General features: G+C 49.3%; 1 protein-coding gene across 3 annotated transcripts in view; it reads right to left on the bottom strand.

The window, feature by feature from the left end:
• The window catches only part of PRKCB (protein kinase C beta), a 137,215-nt gene that overhangs the window by 13,658 nt on the left and 99,541 nt on the right, over positions 1 to 24,016 (bottom strand). For all 3 annotated transcript variants that reach the window (XR_013218010.1, XM_077274511.1, XM_077274510.1), the window contains exons 9-16: positions 19,500 to 19,646; positions 14,920 to 15,093; positions 14,479 to 14,570; positions 12,365 to 12,427; positions 8,641 to 8,779; positions 6,892 to 6,972; positions 6,600 to 6,707; positions 1,269 to 1,409 (exon numbers count right to left, since the gene is read on the bottom strand). Coding sequence is in view for 2 of the 3 variants with exons in the window: in XM_077274511.1 (XP_077130626.1) it covers positions 1,269 to 1,409; positions 6,600 to 6,707; positions 6,892 to 6,972; positions 8,641 to 8,779; positions 12,365 to 12,427; positions 14,479 to 14,570; positions 14,920 to 15,093; positions 19,500 to 19,646 (945 nt within the window). In the remaining variant the exon portion in view is untranslated. The remainder of the gene's footprint in view (positions 1 to 1,268; positions 1,410 to 6,599; positions 6,708 to 6,891; positions 6,973 to 8,640; positions 8,780 to 12,364; positions 12,428 to 14,478; positions 14,571 to 14,919; positions 15,094 to 19,499; positions 19,647 to 24,016) is intronic.

The raw sequence follows: 24,016 nt of genomic DNA, 5'->3' as shown, positions 1-24,016 counted from the left end.
TCACAGCTGATCACTCGTGCTCCTCGCCATAGGATAACTAGTGATCAGATTATTAAAAAAGTGGGTCAAAAGCTGAATGACTAAAGTTGTTATAGGAGTTATACGGGTAAGGACCAGTCGATGAGCAATATTGCAGATCGTTATCTTAGCTCGAGTAACCAGGGTCGTTTGTGTGACCATGCCGCGGCGTTATGTAATGGAGGCACGCCGCAATATATATACCTTTCAGAAAGAAGCAACAAAACAGATGGTGCATTTTTAATAAATGTAACTGCAAACTACAAAGATTAAATTATTCAGACTGCTGCTGTCTTGTAAACTGTCAGAACGCTTCAGCTTCTTCTGCTCACGCTAAAATAGGTCAGAGAAAGGCAAAACAGGAGCCGGGGAGGGGTAAAGCATGTGACCCGACCGCCTCGCTGTAATCTCACCATCCCATAGCCGCCCATATACGCCAGGCGGGGGCTCGGAATATGGGAAGGTTACCGCTGAGGCCAATGACAAGGAGCTGGGGCGTAAGCTCCTGTGATGAGGGCAGAACCTATAACCTCTAGGTGGGTAATGTACCCCGGCTGGTTTTGGAGACGTCTCATCACTATTATTCACCGATGATTTGTTGTAGGGTCACTTTGATGGGAAGGATAGATGTGCAAGCAGCGGAAACTGCAAAAAAGGCTCTGAGGGGAGTGTGAACAAAGCCCAATAGGTTCAGCTGTGATTAGTCACATGGGGAGGTGGAGGAAGGAATGGCGGGTATGTGGCTGGGAAGGACCGGAGTGGAGTTGTAGGGTGGTTGAGCACTAAGCGAGGTTAAAGACTTCTTTGCTCACTGAGCCAGGGATGCATCCGGCCAAATACCGTGTAGTTTGCACTTTAAAAATGGCTGCCTTCAGTGGAAGGGTCCACGCAAGAACGGCACTGTGACATGTGGTCCTCGGGGTCTGTCTTGAGTTAGTTTGGTCCCCAGGATTATATGGATTTTTATCCTACGCGACTCCAGATAGCCGGAGTAGTAAGTAGGGGGGGGGGGGGGAAGAAACGCGAGACCGGTCACGGTGCTGACCGCTATCATTCCGAGTCGCTAGACACCAAGCATGGCACAAGGTAAACGTACTGGGCACAGACACACACAAAACTGGCCACCAACGCACACAGAGCGAGTGTGAAGGAACGCACACAAATGCAGAAGAGACGCACAACAACGTGCACACACATCCACAAATAAGGCACAAAACTCCCAGGATGGACACCCACAGCTCCCAACTTACCGCCTTTGGCTTATACGGAGGTTGCACCTCTTTTCTTTCCAGTTTCTCCCAGTCTATGTATCGGAAGAAAGCATGGTCTTTAATGTCTCGTTCCCCTTCTGGTCCACAGCCCAGCCGCTTACCAGGGTGCTTGGTCATAAGCTGCAAAAAAGAGAAAATGTGGAAAAAACAAAAACAAAAAAATATAGTCAGTGGAAACGATCTTTTTGCCCAGTAAAAATTACGTAAAGGCTCCTTAATGGCTGGATCTTCTCAAGGACAATCAGGACCTTTCGACGAGACTTATAGGATATCAGGCAATACAGAGGCCATGAGCTCCGGCTTCAGGATCACGGAAAGAGGCCTCCATTGTAAAAAGAGGACAACGTTCATGCAATCCCACCACTATGGAGAAGAACCCACCTTTGGTGGGACAGAACCCCTCACTGGTGATCGTTTGGCCAGAATGTTAGGAACCCGACACATCCACAATGACTAAGGAACAAATCCACCAACGACCAATGGGTCACTGGGCTCTTGAAAGGTTATTCCCATTTCTATCTTTCATGGCGGACACAGGATTAACTCCGTCCAGGCTCCAACCACTGGCGGTGGCGCTACAGAATCCGTATAGAGCGGCGGTGTCACGTCATTAATTCCTATGGGATTTACTACGCCAATTCTGAAGCTCAATTTCCATGGATGGGGGAGATAAACTCGAATATGAAAGTTTATTCAAAAAGGGGTTGTCCAAGTAGCGGGCAGTCCCTTTAAGCAACAAGACCAACAATCTATCATTTGTCTAGAAGGGGATGACATCACTTCAGAATGGGGTCCAATGCAGAGAATGAAGGAGACACAGAGCCGGTATATTGTCACCTCCTCTGCCAGAACTACGTAAGGAATGGCCATGTGGTCTGTAGGAGGTATAACTATATATGTCTGTAATGGACGGTGTGTAATAAATATCCTTTATTGATATACTATATACTGAGACAGAACAGTGTAAGGAGCAGATAACGTTAAGGCATTACTAAGTGAAAACTAATTATTAATGGTCGAGTTCGACGTTCATATTGTAAAGGTGGATGAGTTCCCCCCCCCTTTAAATAATTAGTATTTTTGGAGGAAACTTGCCCTTTTCATGGTCCCACTCAAGTGAATGAGGCCGGACGCATTTTAACTTGGGGCCGCCGTGTAGGAAAATGAAGCATTGCATCCCCTTCATTTTAGGATCGATGGGGGTCTCAGAGTTTGGAAAAACTTTCATAATAGTGGTATGAATTTAAATGGGGTGGAGAAACGTTTTGGGCCGCCGTAAGTACCAGAAGTGACCGCGAACTCCACCACCCCGGAAAGTCTAGTTCTGCTCCAGGGACACAATGGAGAGGTCATCTCTGAAATCACCTCCGGTACACAGGGGAATCCTTCACGCTTTGTTACGTGCCTGCGGCATGTCTACTACAGAGAAGAATCACAATTTTGTGCCAAATGCTTTTTGCTTAGCAACTAATAATACTGCTGCTAGTGAAACGGAAAAAAAGACGTATAAAGCTGGGATGTGAGGAGCAGATGTGCGGCGGGCGCAGGAACAGGCGCTGCTTTGTGCCGCTGCAGAGTAGGAGGATTATACCGCTGTGTGTCACGGGCGCCGCGGCATTAACAAGTATGGGGCGGTAATACGGATCTGCAGAGTCGAGATCAAAAGCAAAGCAATAATTCTGTGCGCTCTTAAAGGGATACAACTTGCAAATGGGGAAACAGAGACAGTCACATACAAGGTGGGCGAGACAGATCTGCACACAGACCCCTCTAGTCGCGGCGTACACCAGAAGACATCACGCCTGGCAGAACGGGGATGACTCACTGCCCCGTAGCACATTACCGCTCGCCAGCGCCATCCAGCCATTTCCTATTAGCTCTCTCGGAGCGTCGGAGGAGCAGATCGATGGTAATCGGCCTCCACGAGACCTTGTGCTGGGAGCTCCTCTCAGTGCACTGATCCATGTGTGTGCCATCTCGCCCCAAAACGTGCACTGCGCTTTTGTTTTGTATTTTTATTCTGCGCCCTTCACACGGAAGAGGTACAAAGCCTACAGGTGCGGCCACCCTGCAAATTGCATTTCCAGTCCGCAGCACCAATTTCCGATGTGGATTTTTTTCTGCACCTTGTGGGTGAGATTTCATTAAACCTCATTCACAGTGTTGGCACAGTAACACGCAGCGGGTCTTCTGCATGCAGATCCACGTCTGCGAGTTACATCCATCAGCTCTTACCTCCTCGCCAATGCCAATGTCCCTCCTGCCAGGAGGCCGCCGAGCGCCAGCGCAGGGACCCCCCAGCAGATGTCTGGATCGTCGTCACATCACTTTACATTTATGCAGCATTAAACAGACGTGACAAACACACAAACCATTATAGACAGGCGCCCTCCTCAGAAGGCGGCGGAGGTGACAGGCAGGTGCTGCACACTGGCGGGAAGATAAGGAAGCGAGCCGCGATGTACCAACAAGGGTTATTGTTCAGGAACGATTTTTAGGCCGCACATTAGGAGCATTGTTTTCAGGCGGAATGCATAATAGTGATACAATGTGATGTCTGAGGAGGGGGGGGGGAATAAGGAGGGGAACATAAGCGCATGCAGCAGGTAAGAGAAATAAACAATAGTGAGCAGAGAGGCCTACTCTCCGGCGCACGCCAGAGAGGGAGAGCAGGCGAGCGCCAGGGGGAAAGGGAGAGCAGGCGAGCGCCAGGGGGAAAGGGAGAGCAGGCGAGCGCCAGGGGGAAAGGGAGAGCAGGCGAGCGCCAGGGGGAAAGGGAGAGCAGGCGAGCGCCAGGGGGAAAGGGAGAGCAGGCGAGCGCCAGGGGGAAAGGGAGAGCAGGCGAGCGCCAGAGGGAAAGGGAGAGCAGGCGAGCGCCAGAGGGAAAGGGAGAGCAGGCGAGCGCCAGAGGGAAAGGGAGAGCAGGCGAGCGCCAGAGGGAAAGGGAGAGCAGGCGAGCGCCAGAGGGAAAGGGAGAGCAGGCGAGCGCCAGAGGGAAAGGGAGAGCAGGCGAGCGCCAGAGGGAAAGGGAGAGCAGGCGAGCGCCAGAGGGAAAGGGAGAGCAGGCGAGCGCCAGAGGGAAAGGGAGAGCAGGCGAGCGCCAGAGGGAAAGGGAGAGCAGGCGAGCGCCAGAGGGAAAGGGAGAGCAGGCGAGCGCCAGAGGGAAAGGGAGAGCAGGCAAGCGCCAGAGGGAAAGGGAGAGCAGGCAAGCGCCAGAGGGAAAGGGAGAGCAGGCAAGCGCCAGAGGGAAAGGGAGAGCAGGCAAGCGCCAGAGGGAAAGGGAGAGCAGGCAAGCGCCAGAGGGAAAGGGAGAGCAGGCAAGCGCCAGAGGGAAAGGGAGAGCAGGCAAGCGCCAGAGGGAAAGGGAGAGCAGGCAAGCGCCAGAGGGAGGAAAGGGAGAGCAGGCAAGCGCCAGAGGGAGGAAAGGGAGAGCAGGCAAGCGCCAGAGGGAGGAAAGGGAGAGCAGGCAAGCGCCAGAGGGAGGAAAGGGAGAGCAGGCAAGCGCCAGAGGGAGGAAAGGGAGAGCAGGCAAGCGCCAGAGGGAGGAAAGGGAGAGCAGGCAAGCGCCAGAGGGAGGAAAGGGAGAGCAGGCAAGCGCCAGAGGGAGGAAAGGGAGAGCAGGCAAGCGCCAGAGGGAGGAAAGGGAGAGCAGGCAAGCGCCAGAGGGAGGAAAGGGAGAGCAGGCAAGCGCCAGAGGGAGGAAAGGGAGAGCAGGCAAGCGCCAGAGGGAGGAAAGGGAGAGCAGGCAAGCGCCAGAGGGAGGAAAGGGAGAGCAGGCAAGCGCCAGAGGGAGGAAAGGGAGAGCAGGCAAGCGCCAGAGGGAGGAAAGGGAGAGCAGGCAAGCGCCAGAGGGAGGAAAGGGAGAGCAGGCAAGCGCCAGAGGGAGGAAAGGGAGAGCAGGCAAGCGCCAGAGGGAGGAAAGGGAGAGCAGGCAAGCGCCAGGGGGAGAGCAGGCAAGCGCCAGAGGGAGGAAAGGGAGAGCAGGCAAGCGCCAGGGGGAGAGCAGGCAAGCGCCAGGGGGAGAGCAGGCAAGCGCCAGGGGGAGAGCAGGCAAGCGCCAGGGGGAGAGCAGGCAAGCGCCAGGGGGAGAGCAGGCAAGCGCCAGGGGGAGAGCAGGCAAGCGCCAGGGGGAGAGCAGGCAAGCGCCAGGGGGAGAGCAGGCAAGCGCCAGGGGGAGAGCAGGCAAGCGCCAGGGGGAGAGCAGGCAAGCGCCAGGGGGAGAGCAGGCAAGCGCCAGGGGGAGAGCAGGCAAGCGCCAGGGGGAGAGCAGGCAAGCGCCAGGGGGAGAGCAGGCAAGCGCCAGGGGGAGAGCAGGCAAGCGCCAGGGGGAGAGCAGGCAAGCGCCAGGGGGAGAGCAGGCAAGCGCCAGGGGGAGAGCAGGCAAGCGCCAGGGGGAGAGCAGGCAAGCGCCAGGGGGAGAGCAGGCAAGCGCCAGGGGGAGAGCAGGCAAGCGCCAGGGGGAGAGCAGGCAAGCGCCAGGGGGAGAGCAGGCAAGCGCCAGGGGGAGAGCAGGCAAGCGCCAGGGGGAGAGCAGGCAAGCGCCAGGGGGAGAGCAGGCAAGCGCCAGGGGGAGAGCAGGCAAGCGCCAGGGGGAGAGCAGGCAAGCGCCAGAGAGGGAGAGCAGGCAAGCGCCAGAGAGGGAGAGCAGGCAAGCGCCAGAGAGGGAGAGCAGGCAAGCGCCAGAGAGGGAGAGCAGGCAAGCGCCAGAGAGGGAGAGCAGGCAAGCGCCAGAGAGGGAGAGCAGGCAAGCGCCAGAGAGGGAGAGCAGGCAAGCGCCAGAGAGGGAGAGCAGGCAAGCGCCAGAGAGGGAGAGCAGGCAAGCGCCAGAGAGGGAGAGCAGGTGAGTGCCAGGGAGAAAGGGAGAGTAGGCGAGCGCCAGAGAGGGTTAGCAGGCGAGTGCCAGAGGGAAAGGGAGAGTAGGCGAGCGCCAGAGGGAAAGGGAGAGTAGGCGAGCGCCAGGGAGAAAGGGAGAGCAGGCGAGCGCCAGGGAGAAAGGGAGAGCAGGCGAGCGCCAGGGAGAAAGGGAGAGCAGGCGAGCGCCAGAGAGGGAGAGCAAGAGGTAGGAAGGTAGAGAAATTAGCAGGTAGGGAGAGCCAGAGAGGACGCAACTTAGAGAGTGAATGAAACAGAGTGAGCAAGTGAGTGACTAACAGAGCAAGATAAACAGGGAAACAGCAAAAAATGAGCTATAAAGAAACAGAGTGAGCAAGAACGCAAGACACCGAGGGAAAGAGCGGGAATAGCTGTAACCAGCATCTGTGCATCAGACATAGACAAGATGCATGTGAAGCTGACATTTTGGATAGATACCCCTTTGCATATAGCCACAGCTTCCTTTGACATAGACTTGGGATATGCTACATTGTGCTCCATGATGGACTGGAATAATTCATCCTCATCTTCACCTTCAAAAGGCGCCTGAAATAAAGCAGAGTACAGATAGGGGGCAGTCACTACACCGAGGGGCAGACATATGTAATCACATCTCCGAGAACGGACCATATAGGACTGACAAAGGGCAGGAGTAAGAAGACAACTCATTAATGTGGTGAATACTTAATAGTAAGGACGGAATCTACACAAAGAGGAAAATGGCGAGGACCTGTCCGGCCAGCATCTCGTAGAGCAGGATCCCGAAGGCCCACCAGTCCACAGACCTCCCGTACGGTTGGTAAGCGATGATCTAAAAACCAAACACACAAGTAATATCTCATGGTATACAACACGGGAACAATGCAAAGAAAGATCATGTTAAAGAAGATGACAAAAATGTGGCGGCCTTTCTCTAGACATATGGCATTGAGCTGCAGACAAAGCTCATAAACAAGAGTGGTGACATTTCTGGAAATTTTCCATTAGTCGCCCCATTTAGATGCCCATGGCAAACATAAGGTCACGGCATAAAAGAGTATTTTCCATCTCGCTCTTGTCCATTAGCTGAAGCTCACCGCTGCGTCCGTGTGCTGGAGGACACTCGATCAATAGATCTCTACTGATCCACTGTTGATGGATCATTATGCATGTTGTTTCTGCAGGGAAAATATATATAAAAGCACTCTGGGATGAGTGGGTGGGTTGGTTTTGGTTTGCACATATCCCCCCTCCTAGATTGCATGACCCCTTTAAATCAGAAAACATTACATGAATGGGATTTAAGTTGTTAAGTTTTCCTTGTTGCGACCCCTATTGATCGCAGAGAAGGACCCAACCCTCGTCCCTGAATTCAGTATGGTGGCATATGGACAGCCCACTAGCCCCCCGCTTTTTACAGTAGCAATGCATCCTTATGGGGTTGACCGATGTAAATAATTTCTTTTTTTTAAATGCCCCCTAAAAATAGGCTGATCTTCTAGGAGGAAATCGATTGCGGTCTTTAAAGAAGTGTTATGTTTACCTGCAGCACCGCCACAGGAGAAAAATGGTATTACAACAAATATTACAGAGGATGAACAGCCTATGGGCTGTTCATCGTCTTCCCAGACCAGTCCTCCAGGGCAGGAGACGCTCTTCTCATCCACTCTGCTTAATAGATGGGCCTTACATTTTCTTTTTCTTAAAATTCATCAATAAGATATGTAAAAAATACGATTTCCAATTCTAACATCTTGAAAGAAGATCTGTCACTTCATATAAATATATATATTTTTACCTGGTGTAAATGCCGCTGTTCTCCTGAATCCGGCAATGTTTTTCTTTTTTTCCTACGTCTCTCCGTTCCTGAGATATGGTCTCTTGTTTACTGCATACAAATCTAGTCTTGGTTCCTAGGGGGCGTGTTCTTTGTGAGAATCACACCCAATTGGCTAAAAAAAGATTAGATTTATATATAGGGAAGATGGGGCCATATCTCGGGAATGGAGAGGAGCAGAAACAAAAGAAAAATATCGCCGGATTCAGGAGATCGGCGGCATTTACATCAGATAAAAAATTACATGATAATGGCAAGTAACAGGTCCCCTTTAAAGGGGAGTTTTAGTCTTTTTAAAGAAAAACTTAATTCAAAAATCAAAAGTGTATACTATAATAAAAATATCCACACACACACGTACTGGAGAGGCTGGAGAAATAAATGCCACACATTAATATGCCACATCCAGCTATCTAAGCAGAAGCATGCAGCGTGAGATCATGTGTGACAAATCTATCAACAGGACGGGCCTCGAGGGACAGCGGCCTGGCGCGCTTTTCTTAAAGGTACAGTGCCCATTTACCATGAATGCACCCCATTACACCCTGTGTGATTTTCAGGCTTTTGTATGAAACTCAGCAACTTGTGAATATACTGTGCAAATTAATAAAATAAAATAAAAAATTATATACAGCCATGAATGTCTGGTAGAGGTGTATATACCTCTGGAGCGATGTAGTCGGGGGTGCCGCAGAAGGTTTTGGTTGTTACTCCGTCCCATATATTCTCCTTACACATCCCGAAGTCTGCAATCTTGATGTGTCCTTCTGAGTCGAGCATGACATTGTCGAGCTTCAGATCTCTGAGAAGAGAAAATATGGCAGAGAGACGCAGATAAGAGGGACGGCCGAGAGGGACAGACCAATACGACGAGGTCAGGCAGAGAGGATTACCGCTGCCGATCTGCATGGATAGAGGTCATAGGAAATCGCAGCACCTTGCTTTATGGTACAGAACGTTATGGTTAAATTGGTGACATTGACATTCTTGTGTCTGGACATTTCGGCCCATTTGCATCCATCAATTTGTGTCTTGTGAGGTCAAATATATACCTGACTAATTTTAGTGCCCCGATGCATCCAAAGTTTTAAAAAAAATTGCAACTAATGTTAATTTAAAAAAATAAATTAATTTGTTACCGTTGTGCAAACAGCCCCTATGCAGACCTATGTGTTTCCATGGTTACAGACTACAAACAAACCCTGCGTAGTCAGATCTAGCAGTGCCATTTCCTTCAGTGGGACAGATAAAAAGAGGTGCGACTGCAGGGTCAGACTACGCCAGGTTTGTTTGTAGTCTGTAACCATGGCGACACATAGGTCTGTATAGTGGCTGTTTGCATATAGCGGTAATTTTGATTTATTTATTTTTTTACTTTTTTTTTAAATAATGGTGAAATTGTGTGATAAAATTTTAGGATCAGAGCTCATGTCTTACATCGGGAGCCACCAGTACCTTCAGTTTTAGCATTGTTTGATTGGCAAGAAGATGATGGAGCTCTGCAAAAACCTCAGAGCGGCTCCATTATATATAATTAAAAAAAAATTTAAAAAAATAAAATAGAATAATGTGGGTGAATGTTACCGATCTTCTCTCTTGCAACTGCAGCAGAAATAAATCAGCGCCGCCTCATAACAAATAGGTTCCTTATCTGCCCTCCGTGTCCCCGTGTGACCTTGGCCTGGAAATGACGATTCTCAGCAGGAACGTGACTTCATAATGGATCGGCCGCTCGCAGATCGCGGCTCAGGTCACAAAGCCACTCGCACAGACATAATGAATTCCCAGAACCCATTATGGCTCGTATGATTGGGTCACATGTACAGTGATCAGGCAGAGGAACAACGTACGGATGTAGCAGAGTCGGGGCTGTCAGTATACTCTCTACAGCGACATTATGAGGAGTGACAAACTCAGCTCTGCTACAGCAGCACCGGGGTCTGTGCACTACACCTCTGCATAAATAGAATGGACGGATCATTGCTGTCTATAGGAGACACGGGGGATGATGGAGCTGTCAGTGTGGGTGGGTGCGAGTGGGTTCAGTCTGCAATTCTCACCAATGGGACCCCGATACACAGCACAACTGCAATCCTTGCCGGATCAGACCTGGAAGCGCTGACAAGACCTCCCCCACAAGAAATCTTCCTACGTCTTATCAGGATGATGGCGGAGTACGAGTTTGGCTCTTAAGGAGCTCACGCATCTAATCATAAAGTGGCTAATTAGTGTCTGCAACAAACCACTCAACCATCTACTGGCAGAGAAAAAAACCTTTAAGTACAGAGTCACTATGTACTGCCCATACATTACTGACCCTAACGTACATCCGATATTATACCCCAGAGCAGCACTCACTATTCTGCTGGTGCAGTCACTGTGTACATACATTACATTACTGATCCTGAGTTACCTCCTGTATTATACTCCAGAGCTGCACTCACTATTCTGCTAGTGCAGTCACTGTGTACATACATTACATTACTGATCCTGAGTTACATCCTGTATTATACCCCAGAGCTGCACTCACTATTCTGCTGGTGCAGTCACTGTGTACATACATTACATTACTGAACCTGAGTTACATCCTGTATTATACCCCAGAGCTGCACTCACTATTCTGCTGGTGCAGTCACTGTGTACATACATTACATTACTGATCCTGAGTTACATCCTGTATTGTACTCCAGAGCTGCACTCACTATTCTGCTGGTGCAGTCACTGTGTACATACATTACATTACTGATCCTGAGTTACCTCCTGTATTATACCCCAGAGCTGCACTCACTATTCTGCTGGTGCAGTCACTGTGTACATACATTACATTACTGATCCCGAGTTACATCCTGTATTATACCCCAGAGCTGCACTCACTATTCTGCTGGTGCAGTCACTGTGTACATACATTACATTACTGAACCTGAGTTACATCCTGTATTATACCCCAGAGCTGCACTCACTATTCTGCTGATGCAGTCACTGTGTACATACATTACATTACTGATCCTGAGTTACATCCTGTATTATACTCCAGAGCTGCACTCACTATTCTGCTGGTGCAGTCACTGAGTACATACATTACATTACTGATCCTGAGTTACATCCTGTATTATACCCCAGAGCTGCACTCACTATTCTGCTGGTGTAGTCACTGTGTACATACATTACTGATCCCGAGTTACATCCTGTATTATACCCCAGAGCAGCACTCACTATTCTGCTGGTGCAGTCACTGTGTACATACATTACATTACTGATCCTGAGTTACATCCTGTATTATACTCCAGAGCTGCACTCACTATTCTGCTGGTGCAGTCACTGTGTACACACATTATATTACTGATCCCGAGTTACATCCTGTATTATACTCCAGAGCTGCACTCACTATTCTGCTGGTGCAGTCACTGTGTACACACATTATATTACTGATCCTGAGTTACATCCTGTATTATACTCCAGAGCTGCACTCACTATTCTGCTGGTGTAGTCACTGTGTACAAACATTACTGATCCCGAGTTACATCCTGTATTATACCCCAGAGCAGCACTCACTATTCTGCTGGTGCAGTCACTGTGTACATACATTACATTACTGATCCTGAGTTACATCCTGTATTATACTCCAGAGCTGCACTCACTATTCTGCTGGTGCAGTCACTGAGTACATACATTACATTACTGATCCTGAGTTACATCCTGTATTATACTTCAGAGCAGCACTCACTATTCTGCTGGTGCAGTCACTGTGTACATACATTACATTACTGATCCTGAGTTACATCCTGTATTATACTCCAGAGCTGCACTCACTATTCTGCTGGTGCAGTCACTGTGTATATACATTACATTACTGATCCTGAGATACATCCTGTATTATACTCCAGAGCTGCACTCACTATTCTGCTGGTGCAGTCACTGTGTACATACATTACATTACTGATCCTGAGTTACATCCTGTATTATACCCCAGAGCTGCACTCACTATTCTGCTGGTGCAGTCACTGTGTACATACATTACATTACTGATCCTGAGTTACATCCTGTATTATACCCCAGAGCTGCACTCACTATTCTGCTGGTGCAGTCACTGTGTACATACATTATATTACTGATCCTGAGTTACATCCTGTATTATACTCCAGAGCTGCACTCACTATTCTGCTGGTGCAGTCACTGTGTACATACATTACATTACTGATCCTGAGTTACATCCTGTATTATACCCCAGAGCTGCACTCACTATTCTGCTGGTGCAGTCACTGTGTACATACATTACATTACTGATCCTGAGTTACCTCCTGTATTATACCCTAGAGCAGCACTCACTATTCTGCTGGCGCAGTCACTGTGTACACACAATCACTAACATGAGAAGTGCAGCACATACCGGTATACAATGCCTTTAGTGTGCAGGAACAGCAGCCCGACGGCTATCTCTGCTGCATAGAATCTACAGGGAGAAACAAAACAGTCACATATTGGAGCCAGCACCAGGGAGCGGCCACGTGGATTTCAGGGTCCGTATAATGAGCAAGAAAAAGTAAGTACCCAAACATTACCAAAATATTTTTTTTATTAAATTAATTTTTTGAAAAGCTGGGTTACAAGCACATATGTATATAAAAGTCTTTACTTCGTGTTCATTTTTATGGTCTTTTCCAAGGGGGAGTGGCCAGTGGGATCCTCAGGGGCGTGTCCAAGCTTCTTTAAATAACTACCCTGTGAGCCATGCCCCTTAGTAAGGCCCCTAAAAATGTGCCCTAAATAAAAAGGCCCATATTTCTGGACCCATATGGCAGATTTAAAAAAAAAATGCTCAGGGGAGCAGTGGGAATAAAATAAGAGCAAATCCTGTCCACTGGCGACCGCTCCCCTTTAAGAGAGAAGTCAGAAGTAAGTTTTTGGTTGAATTTTGGTGGTTGAAGTGACAAATGCACAAAAATGACACAATATGAGTGGAACTCTGATAACTTGGAGCCTCGCTGCATAATACATAAATCATCATAAAACACTCCAGACTTAAAAAGAAAAAATACCGCTATATATTTTACAAGTTTCCCAACGACTTCTGTATTCTCAATTCCCACATCTCGCTTCCTCCTCATAGCAATTACTTCGCCTTTCTTCTTCCAAAGAAAAAAAAAAAAACTCAGCGTATTCCCTGGTGGGATCCTCAGCCCTCACTGCAGCGGCACTTCATTTTCAAGAACTGTCTTAAAACCTTTAGGCAACAAATCTGATTTAAAGGTCTCCCTGATGTAGGGTTCAAATAATAGATCTAGGTGGAATTAGGTGACTTAAAGGGATCATTCAGGGTTAGAAAGGCATACACAGCTCCACACCAGTGTGCAGGCTGGGTATGGTACTGCAGCATAGATTTATTGAGGTGAATGGGTCTGCAATACCACATAATCCATGGACCGGTGTTGTGCTGTTTTTGTAAGAAATCAACAGCTTTGTTTTTCTAAATTGTGGACAATCCCTTTAACAAGGCTGTATGAAATTCCAAAAATTAGAAAAAAAAGGCAGTTTTCTTAAGATGACACTTTTGGCCATGGGATCTGTCTGGCAGATGAGCCACAAAGGGACATGCTGCAACACAAAAAGAAACCCATGGGCAAGAGTGGCGCTATGGAGCCAAGCTTCAATATTAACCCAGCCCATGGATAAGAGTGGCACAGGTGCAATACCAGATACAGCCTAAGGACAAGAGTGGTACTGTGGAGCTGACCTGCAATAACAGATACAGCCTAAGGACAAGAGTAACGCTGTGGAGCTGAACTGCAACACCAGATACAGCCTAAGGACAAGAGTGACGCTGTGAAGCTGAACTGCAATACCAGATACAGCCTAAGGACAAGAGTAACGCTGTGAAGCTGAACTGCAATACCAGATACAGCCTAAGAACAATAGTGACGCTGTGGAGCTGAGCTGCAATACCAGATACAGCCTAAGGACAAGAGTGACACTGCGGAGCTGAACTGCAATACCAGATACATCCTAAGGACAAGAGTGACGCTGTGGAGCTGAACTGCAATACCAGATACAGCCCAAGGACAAGAGTGGCACTGTGGAGCTGACCTGCAATACCAGATACAGCCTAAGGACAAGAGTAACGCTTTGAAGCTGAACTGCAATACCAGATACAGCCTAAGGACAAGAGTAACGCTGTGAAGCTGAACTGCAACACCAGATACAGCTCAAGGACAAGAGTAATGCTGTGGAGCTGAACTGCAATACCAGATACAGACTAAGGACAAGAGTGGAACTGTCTAACTAAGCTGCAATAAGAGCTACAGCCTAAGGACAAGAATGGCACTGTGCAGCTGAGATGCAACACCAGACACAGCCTAAGGACAAGAGTGGTGCTGTGGAGCTCTGCTGCACTACAAGATACAGCCTTAGACAGGAGTTCTTTGTCGCATTTTCCATACACAGTTTTTACATTTCCTTTGTACCGTAACCTCATACCGCAATGGCGCCTCCAGTGCCAATACTTACACTGCGTGTGGTTCCTTAAATCTCCCGACTTGCTGGATCTGGTACATGAGGTCGCCTCCATTGACAAATTCCATTACAAAATAGAGTCGGTCCTAAAAAAAAAAAAAAGCCACAAACATGAATTCCACGAAAAACACCTGCACCAAGGCAAGTCTATAGAGAATAGGAGACCATCCCCAGAGCTGCATTCATAGTGCTGCCTGGTTTTACATTCAGGCAGAAATGAGCAATATACAATTCCATTCTTTGAACCCATCATTATGTAAGGAAGCCAAACTGCAGGACCAGATGCAGCCACTTGGGCGCTATTTGTTGGGTGCTATGACCACTGATTGGTGGTGGGGGTCCCTGGAGTCAAAACTTCCCCCAATCACAAACTGAGGGGTTATAACATGGAAAAATACATAAATATTGTTTAAAAATGGAGTGTTAGGACAATACCATTGTCTGGAAGCAGGAGTGCAGCTGCGTGAGGAACGGCGGCTTCCCACCGAGGGCCAACACTCTCTTCTCCACCATTGTGCATTCAACGTCGTCATCCTGAATCACCACATCTTTCTTCAGGATCTTTATTGCATACAGCTCGTCGGCCCCCTTCCTTTCCGCCAGTATCACCTGTGATTGGAGAGGAAGACGCTATCAGCGCAAATCCTTCATTTCAGGAGCCTCGAGAATAAATACAGTTTGTTTTGTGGGAAGAAGGGACGGTGAAGCGGTTAGAAATGCATTGAGCCTTTCTAGGACCATTAAACCAGAAAATTGAAATGTTCCGATAGAGATCAGGGAGTTATGATACATACATTGTTTACCCGGCTTTCAAAGAACAGCAATGAAAAAAAAAATAAAATAAGGCAGCTTCATTTACAAAAATGAAGGTAAAGTAGACTAGAAGACTGCCTCCTATGGTCCAATGGAGAAGGATTTACTGTGCCGAGTTCCTCGGGGGCGTGACCATTGCAATATACATGGGGCAGAGTGACACTGGTTGTCACCTCACTAAAGGCTAATGTACTTACTATATGACCTCAGCAGTTGCTGGCTTCCACTACCTAGTCCTTATCGATGGCTCTAATCAATAGTTGCAACATTAAGTCACCTTTAGACAAGTGATCGGTTGAGCAATTATAGTTGTGTCTGAGGCGAGACTAGCAAAATAAAGACCTCCATCAAGCTACAAACTTTAATGTACCTGTAGACTAAAAGCCCCACAACAGGCCTTGGGAGGAGAAGGAGTCACTGTTCTGAGTTCTGTTCCTCAGGGGTGTGGCCAATGATCATACACTGAAAGTGGGCGGAGCCAATTGTAATTGAAGATTATGTGCGATCTGAGCAGTTGCCTGCCCTTGGCACAGGAAATGTGACCTCGAAGCCAAATCAATATAATGTCTAAAAATTAAAAAAATAAAAATAAAACACTGGCCCTGCAGATATCCTCCATTTTTGTCTTCTCATCTACACTACAACGTATCTTCCGTGAGCACCACTGATACTACAAGCAGCATCACCCATGGGTTGAACCTTCTGATGCAGGGTCATTATTTTTCCATGTCCTGGTGACTCTGTTAATAAACTGAATACAGAGAAGAAGCGGAGACGACCAGGATTATTGGTCATCTCGTCTACACTACTGCTAAGCCAATCAGTCAACGGTCCCAGAAGGAACCCACCTCCGCACATGTTCTCGTGTATTGGCAGAAAGACTGTTGGATCAGCAGGATCTTCTCTGGTCAAGTAATGCTTAACTTTGGTAATTAGGCCATTAAAACTTTAACTGACAACTCTTTTTACTAGTTCAATAATTACCAATCTGCATTGAAGCATCAGGCTCCATCCAGTCATGGCAGCAGGTAGTCAGCACGTAAAACTTTGTCTATGCAGGGGATTTAGAGTTCTGTACCATAAAAAAGGACTCAAAATGAAAATTTAAGAAACTAATCATCTACAGATATTTTTAAAACCAGTTTAGCTAAAATAAATGGTCCTCGGGGGTGGGCATTTAGTTTAAGCTCCGCCCTTTCCCACTAAATCTATTGTTCTAACCCAGGAGGAGCGTAAGAAATAAAATGAATGCTTCCGGAATGGCAAAAAAGGAGAGTATTGTCTTATTATTAACACTTTAAACGGAGGAGGAAGAGACCATGTGCCTTTAAATTATGGATTTTATTTAATGCACCACTTTAGGCATTTGAAAAGCCAGAAAAAGAGATCATCAAAGCCTCCAGGAGAAAATATGATTTTTTGTGTGTGTAAAATTTCACTTAAAAAAAAAAAAAATGAGAAATTTACGGCAGAACATAATTGGATACTGGATGTGGAGATCCTACGTGGCGGTAAAATAAGACGGCCGCTATCGGAGTCAGAAGAGGGAAGTGACAGAACGGCTGCCAGCGAGCGAGACAATGATCTCGTGCAGGTGAGGAGCGGCGCTCGTGCATATTTATAACGTTCTGTCTCCTCGCACTTTTTAATAAGGTTTCCCTTTATGTTTTGCTCAATTAAAGAAGAGAATCTGGGCACGTGCAGCCATTATTCCCACAGCTGCGGCGCGCCTCCCCCCCGGATGGCAGATTAGGTGCTCGCCGGCTGCAATAAACAGGACAAGCTCCGCTGATGAATGCGTTCGCCAGCTTTGTTTCACACATTAAAGTGCTCAGATTCTAGAAACCGGCCTCGTTTGTGCCATTTAACTCCTTGTGGGCGGGGAGCTGTTCGTCTGGCTGCTGCACCATTGGAGGGGGGGAGGGGTGGCCAAAAAATGTATGATTTTATTTTTCCAATCGGATCCAAAATCTGCATCCTAAAGTGAACAGATGTGTGTTCAACGTAGAAGAAATTAACATATGCAAATGAATACACCTCATTAGGGAAACTATTTTCCTCCTATGCAACACTACAAAGCAGATTTTCCAAGAAAAACAGGTAGCGGATGAAATAAGCAAAGCAGCACCAACTCTTATTCTGCACGTACTAAACCTTCACAGAATTTCCTCCCTCCCCCCGAATATTAGGTAATTGCATTATAAGCAATTGCCCATTGCAATTAATTCATCCAACTAGCATAGCATTGAAATCTCACTCCTTAATAGCCAGCATGCTGGGAGTTGTAGTTTCACATCGGGTGTAGAGAGTCACAGGTAGTGAGTATTCTACCTCGGGGGCAAAGGGGCTTCTTGCTCACCTTCCACTCGCCTGTACTTTGCCTTCCCCTTATAATTTGCTCTCTGGTAATGCTCAAAAGTTACCAAAAAATTACCAAAATTAATTACTAAAAAATACATCTTGTGTAAAACAGTAAGATACAAAAAGGAGGGGAGAGGAGGGGGATGCAGCTGCAGGATCTAATTGAAATCCTTATACTCTCTGATTGACTTTCTAAAAGTTCTCTTCTGACATTTCTAAGTGGATTCTGGAAAAGCTGGGTGATTCCCTACAAGTCAACTACTTTTCTTGGAAAATGCATTTCTTCAGCCCTGCGGTACAGCCAGACAGATCGGCCATTCAGGCGTCTGGAGGTGGAAGGACGTCCGTTTACTTGTGTTTTGGGGACAGCGACACACTGTGCTCCTCCAGCGGTTTGTTTCCTTACAAAGGAGACAGGAGCCGCCCTGGAAACCGTTTATAGTCATCACCTTCACGGCTTTCAGTGGATTGTGCTTCCAGCCCCCGCGGGTGTTCAGGGGTCAAGTGAATGGCACAGTCCAAAGAGAGAAGTGATATTTATTTTGCCGAGCCGCGCGCTCCTTTCCTACCCGCAGGACTGCCGCTGAGAAGAACGCATCTTAAGCAGAAAGGAGTCAAAAGGATTTTTTCTTTTCACTACAGCGGTCGACAAAAAAAAGCAAGAAGAATGGCAGTAACAAAAACAAGGACAATGAGCAAGATAGCAAAAGAAGGAAAAGTAAGAGTGAGCCCGCGCAGAGGCGGGGAGAGGGAGCGCGAGCCCGCGCAGAGGCGGGGAGAAGGAGCGTGAGCCCGCACAGAAGTGGGGACAGGAAGTGTGAACATGCAGAGGTGGGGGAGAAGGAGGGCGAGCCCGCGCAGAGGCGGGGAGGAGGGCGAGCCCACGCAGAGGCGGGGAGGAGGGAGGGCGAGCCCGCGCAGAGGCAGGGGAGAGGAGGCGTGAGCCCGCGCAGAGGCAGGGGAGAGGAGGCGTGAGCCCGCGCAGAGGCAGGGGAGAGGAGGCGTGAGCCCGCGCAGAGGCAGGGGAGAGGAGGCGTGAGCCCGCGCAGAGGCAGGGGAGAGGAGGCGTGAGCCCGCGCAGAGGCAGGGGAGAGGAGGCGTGAGCCCGCGCAGAGGCAGGGGAGAGGAGGCGTGAGCCCGCGCAGAGGCAGGGGAGAGGAGGCGTGAGCCCGCGCAGAGGCAGGGGAGAGGAGGCGTGAGCCCGCGCAGAGGCAGGGGAGAGGAGGCGTGAGCCCGCGCAGAGGCAGGGGAGAGGAGGCGTGAGCCCGCGCAGAGGCAGGGGAGAGGAGGCGTGAGCCCGCGCAGAGGCAGGGGAGAGGAGGCGTGAGCCCGCGCAGAGGCAGGGGAGAGGAGGCGTGAGCCCGCGCAGAGGCAGGGGAGAGGAGGCGTGAGCCCGCGCAGAGGCAGGGGAGAGGAGGCGTGAGCCCGCGCAGAGGCAGGGGAGAGGAGGCGTGAGCCCGCGCAGAGGCAGGGGAGAGGAGGCGTGAGCCCGCGCAGAGGCAGGGGAGAGGAGGCGTGAGCCCGCGCAGAGGCAGGGGAGAGGAGGCGTGAGCCCGCGCAGAGGCAGGGGAGAGGAGGCGTGAGCCCGCGCAGAGGCAGGGGAGAGGAGGCGTGAGCCCGCGCAGAGGCAGGGGAGAGGGAGCGCGAGCATAAAGGGGGATAAAGAGAGAAAGCACTGGCGAAAATGAGCACAGGGATGGAGAGAATGAGTACAAACACACAGAGGTGAGAAAGAATCAGCGCATGCAGGGGAGAAAGTGAGCAGATCCTGACCAGGGCCGGCATCTTTATCTTCGCACATCTTGCGAGACAATGATCCTAGTCAGTCACATCTTACTTACTTTCCCAAAGCTTCCTTTCCCCAGAACCTTCAGAAAGTTGAAATCTGAAGCTTTTACTCGGTCTCGGTTTCCATTGCTGTCAATTTTGGCCACTGGATTTAACACTTTCTCTTCTGCCGCTTTGTTGCTGGGACCAATTTTGGCTCTCTGAAAGAACAAGCGCGTGACTTGTAAATTATTAATACGCAACTTACCAATTTTTCTTTTTTGCTATTTTTCAAATTCTCTTGAAAAGTCTAAACCTGCAATCTGATTGGTCAGGATTTAAAGCGGCGGCCAGAAAACTTCAGAATTCCCCTCTGCGAGTGACGGCAGTATTCGACATAACAGTGCATGGCCGCCTCCACAAACCATTTATTACTATTGCTCTTATGCATCAAAAAGACAAAGAGGGAGCCATATACTCGTACATACACCTGTCAGAGTACACGGCTCCTATGCAGATCTGTGTGTCTCCATGGTAACAGACTACGTGTAGTCTGATCCTGCAGTCACACCCTCACTTTTGCTTTTTTTTCGTGGTCACACAATCTGAAGGAGACAGACAGGAGTGAGTACGACTGCAGGATCACACTGCAGTCAGATACAATGGAGCTGTGGATACAAAAAAAATGGTAGAAGTTCAGATCCTTGCAAATATGGCCATATCTTTTAAGATTAGTAAAAGCAAGTTACACAAATATCTAACAGATTCCCTTTAAACCATAAAGGTTATCAGCTAAAGCTTATCAGCATAATGTAGGGGCAGAGACCCCGATTCCTGCGATGTGTCACTCGCTTGGCTGCTTGCTGTCATTTTGATACAAGCACAGTTTTCTCTGCAGAGCTCGAAATGTTGAGCTGTGTATAACCCCGCCCACATCCCTGACTGATTAGCAGTTTGCTGCCAATCAGTGGTGGGGGCGTGGTTGGACTAGAAAGCACGAGACACCTAGTCCTGTAGTGATAATCTCCTGCTGATAAAACACTAATTTTATTAAAAGAGCAACACGGTTCAGTAAGTGATACATTGCTGGAATCAGTGTCTCAGCCCCTAAATCATGCTGTTCTCAGAACACATAGATGACAGATTCCCTTTAAATTCCTGTTGAATTAAGGTAATGTTGCTATTCAGTAACAGCAAGAAGTGGCTGCACCAAGCAGTCAGGGCATGCTGGAAGTTGTAGTTTTGCAACAGCTGGCTAGCTACATGCTCAGAGCCGGGATATGACATTTCTCGAGCTCTGTGTGCAGATCACTGTCCCGTTGCAAAGTTCGGGAGCCCCTGCTGTGCCTCTCTAATTGCCTCGGTGGCGCTGTAATTGGCAAGGGCTGGCTTTTGGACATGGCGCGCTTCTGCTGATTTCTCTTTTAATTTCTGGAGATGCTGCCATATTGAGACGGAAGCAGAGAGTTCAGTCTGCCATGAAATTCCATTAGCCCCGAATCTGAGCTCTTCAATTTGTGCGTCGCTCACAGCTCCCGCAGATAACAGGCTCCTGAGCAATCTCGCAGTCGCAGCCCCGGCTAATCTGTTATGGCAAGGCTGTTTGCACCCATTTCAAGGTCACCTGCAGCCTTAAAGCCCCAGCGCTGCCGGAAAACATGCAAACAATATTCAGCTCCAAACAATAAAAATTCGACAAAATTCAAACAAACGCCATTTATAGGTTCAGATTATTTCTTCATATGTCTATATGATACTTCCCCGATGCAGCGCTCCAAATGCCCTTTATAGAATAAAAAAAGCTACCTAAAGCCTCCACTAGAGGGAGCTCACTGCACACAGTGATATTGACCAGCTCAGTGTATGCACAGCATGCAGTGAGCTCCCTCTAGTGGTGGCTGCAGGTAGCTAGATTTTTTTCATTTAAAGAGCAACAGGGTAAAAAAACCCACAAAAACGAACAGCTCCAATTGCTATTAAGATAAAGATAGATGTTAATCGGCAGAGAATTACAGACTTATTCCAAGAGCAACTCCGAATAACAGTTTCCTTCTTTTGATACAGAAACTTTTACATATCAGGAAATTCTCTAAGATCCCAATTCCCCTTTTCATGTAAGTTTGGGGTGGAAACGATCCCTGGTCCTCTTTGATTTTTTTTCTTATCAAAAGAAATATTCAGCTTTAAAACCCGAGCAGAGCGATAAGTAATAAGCCGCTGCAAAGCTGTATGAAGACAAATTGCTTTGGATGCCCAGAATGTGCCGGCGAGAAGCTGCAACACCGGCCGCCTCTGGAGCTGCTTAACAAGGGTTCTGGTGGTTTTTTTTAATATATATATCATTTATCAAGACCAGAGCAGGAACTTCAAACGCCCATCCACCATCGCGCTGCCGGGAGCGGCTGCTGAAATAATGTTCCTGGGGATTAGAGACAGAAGAAAAACCGAGCGCTGAGCCTGATCTGACAAGCTGCAGAGCGGAGGCCCCGGCCGCACTTTCCCAACAATGAAATATTCATCTGTGATCGCTCCTGACAGCAACTTAAGAAATCCGCAGCAAATGTCCCCGCTGCCATGGCAGGACAGGGATCCCAGGGTTTCCACGCTGCCACCAGGAAGAGATGGTGGTCAGAGTCATAACCTCCAGCCATCAATGCACACGAGGCCTTGGAATGGGTCACCAAGATGTAGCAGAGCTGAATTTCTGTTATTGTACATTGGGAATATAAAGGGGCGCTCTGACTCCGAATCTGGAAGAACCGGCAGACAAACGGATAGGATTTAAGAGCAAGGGGCGTGCCCTCGCCTCTCCACAGCAAGGGGCGGGCGTGCCCTCGCCTCTCCACAGCAAGGGGCGGGCGTGCCCTCGCCTCTCCACAGCAAGGGGCGGGCGTGCCCTCGCCTCTCCACAGCAAGGGGCGGGCGTGCCCTCGCCTCTCCACAGCAAGGGGCGGGCGGGCCCTCGCCTCTCCACAGCAAGGGGCGGGCGGGCCCTCGCCTCTCCACAGCAAGGGGCGGGCGGGCCCTCGCCTCTCCACAGCAAGGGGCGGGCGGACCCTCTCCTCTGCACAGCAAGGGGCAGGCAGATCCTCGCCTCTGCACAGCAAGGGGCGGGCAGATCCTCGCCTCTGCACAGCAAGGGGCGGGCAGATCCTCGCCTCTGCACAGCAAGGGGCGGGCAGATCCTCGCCTCTGCACAGCAAGGGGCGGGCAGATCCTCGCCTCTGCACAGCAAGGGGCGGGCAGATCCTCGCCTCTGCACAGCAAGGGGCGGGCAGATCCTCGCCTCTGCACAGCAAGGGGCGGGCAGATCCTCGCCTCTGCACAGCAAGGGGCGGGCAGATCCTCGCCTCTGCACAGCAAGGGGCGGGCAGATCCTCGCCTCTGCACAGCAAGGGGCGGGCAGATCCTCGCCTCTCCACAGCAAGGGGCGGGCAGATCCTCGCCTCTCCACAGCAAGGGGCGGGCGGACCCTCTCCTCTGCACAGCAAGGGGCGGGCAGATCCTCGCCTCTGCACAGCAAGGGGCAGGCAGATCCTCGCCTCTGCACAGCAAGGGGCGGGCAGATCCTCGCCTCTGCACAGCAAGGGGCGGGCAGATCCTCGCCTCTGCACAGCAAGGGGCGGGCAGATCCTCGCCTCTGCACAGCAAGGGGCGGGCAGATCCTCGCCTCTGCACAGCAAGGGGCGGGCAGATCCTCGCCTCTGCACAGCAAGGGGTGGGCAGATCCTCGCCTCTGCACAGCAAGGGGCGGGCAGATCCTCGCCTCTGCACAGCAAGGGGCGGGCAGGCCCTCAGCCCTCTTCTCCTTTCTGTCAAACTGCAGAGAGGCAGGCAGAGTTCAGGGCAGGCACTTCAATGGACAATGGCAGGTGCAATGCATGCAGGGAATTGAAGCAAAGCAAGTTCCAACTCCTATAGTGCTGGCAGAATGATAATGCTGAAAAAGTTAAAGCACACAAAAAAAAAAAAAAAAAAGAAGAACTGGAACATATTGAACTTAAGCAGAACTGCTGGCTTCAACAACAAGGACAAGCCTGTGATCGGATCGTCATTAATCAGGGGCCAAAAAAGAAAGAAAAAAATCTCTCGCCGTGAAGGACAGGATATGTATATACCAGGAACCTATTACTGAGTAGTATTTTGCTTTCCCTGTGGTAGCGCCGCAGGACAACGTGTGATCGGGTCTTTCTTGGGGGAAGGTAGGAGGGGGGGATCACTTCCATATTTGAGGTACAAATTTTGTGACGGTGAAAAAAATAAAACATAAAACACATTGATACGTCCATCTTATTTCCTGAATGGCAAAGGAATGTGAGGAATTTACGAAATTGGCCTTTTGATCACTAAATACGAGCTGTTGGACCCGCGACGCGCGCTTCTCACAATGGGCACCGAAAAATACTTTGTGCAAGAAATTTCTAAAGCATCTGGTTACCACGGAAACTCGTGAAATATTCCTAAAACACCGTCCGATGTTTCAGAGTATAAAAACTTCAGTGATTGTTGCCGAAGCTTTTAAAAACCTCGTCTTACCCTCAAACGCCTCCTGTCTTGAGAATACGCAGCCGCAATATTTTAGCAGTGCAAA

This window comes from Ranitomeya variabilis, chromosome 7 (genome assembly GCF_051348905.1).
Source record: "Ranitomeya variabilis isolate aRanVar5 chromosome 7, aRanVar5.hap1, whole genome shotgun sequence".
Classification (NCBI taxonomy): Eukaryota; Metazoa; Chordata; class Amphibia; order Anura; family Dendrobatidae; genus Ranitomeya; species Ranitomeya variabilis.
The sequence above is the reverse complement of the archived record's forward strand: the minus strand, read 5'-3'. Positions and strand labels throughout refer to the sequence as shown.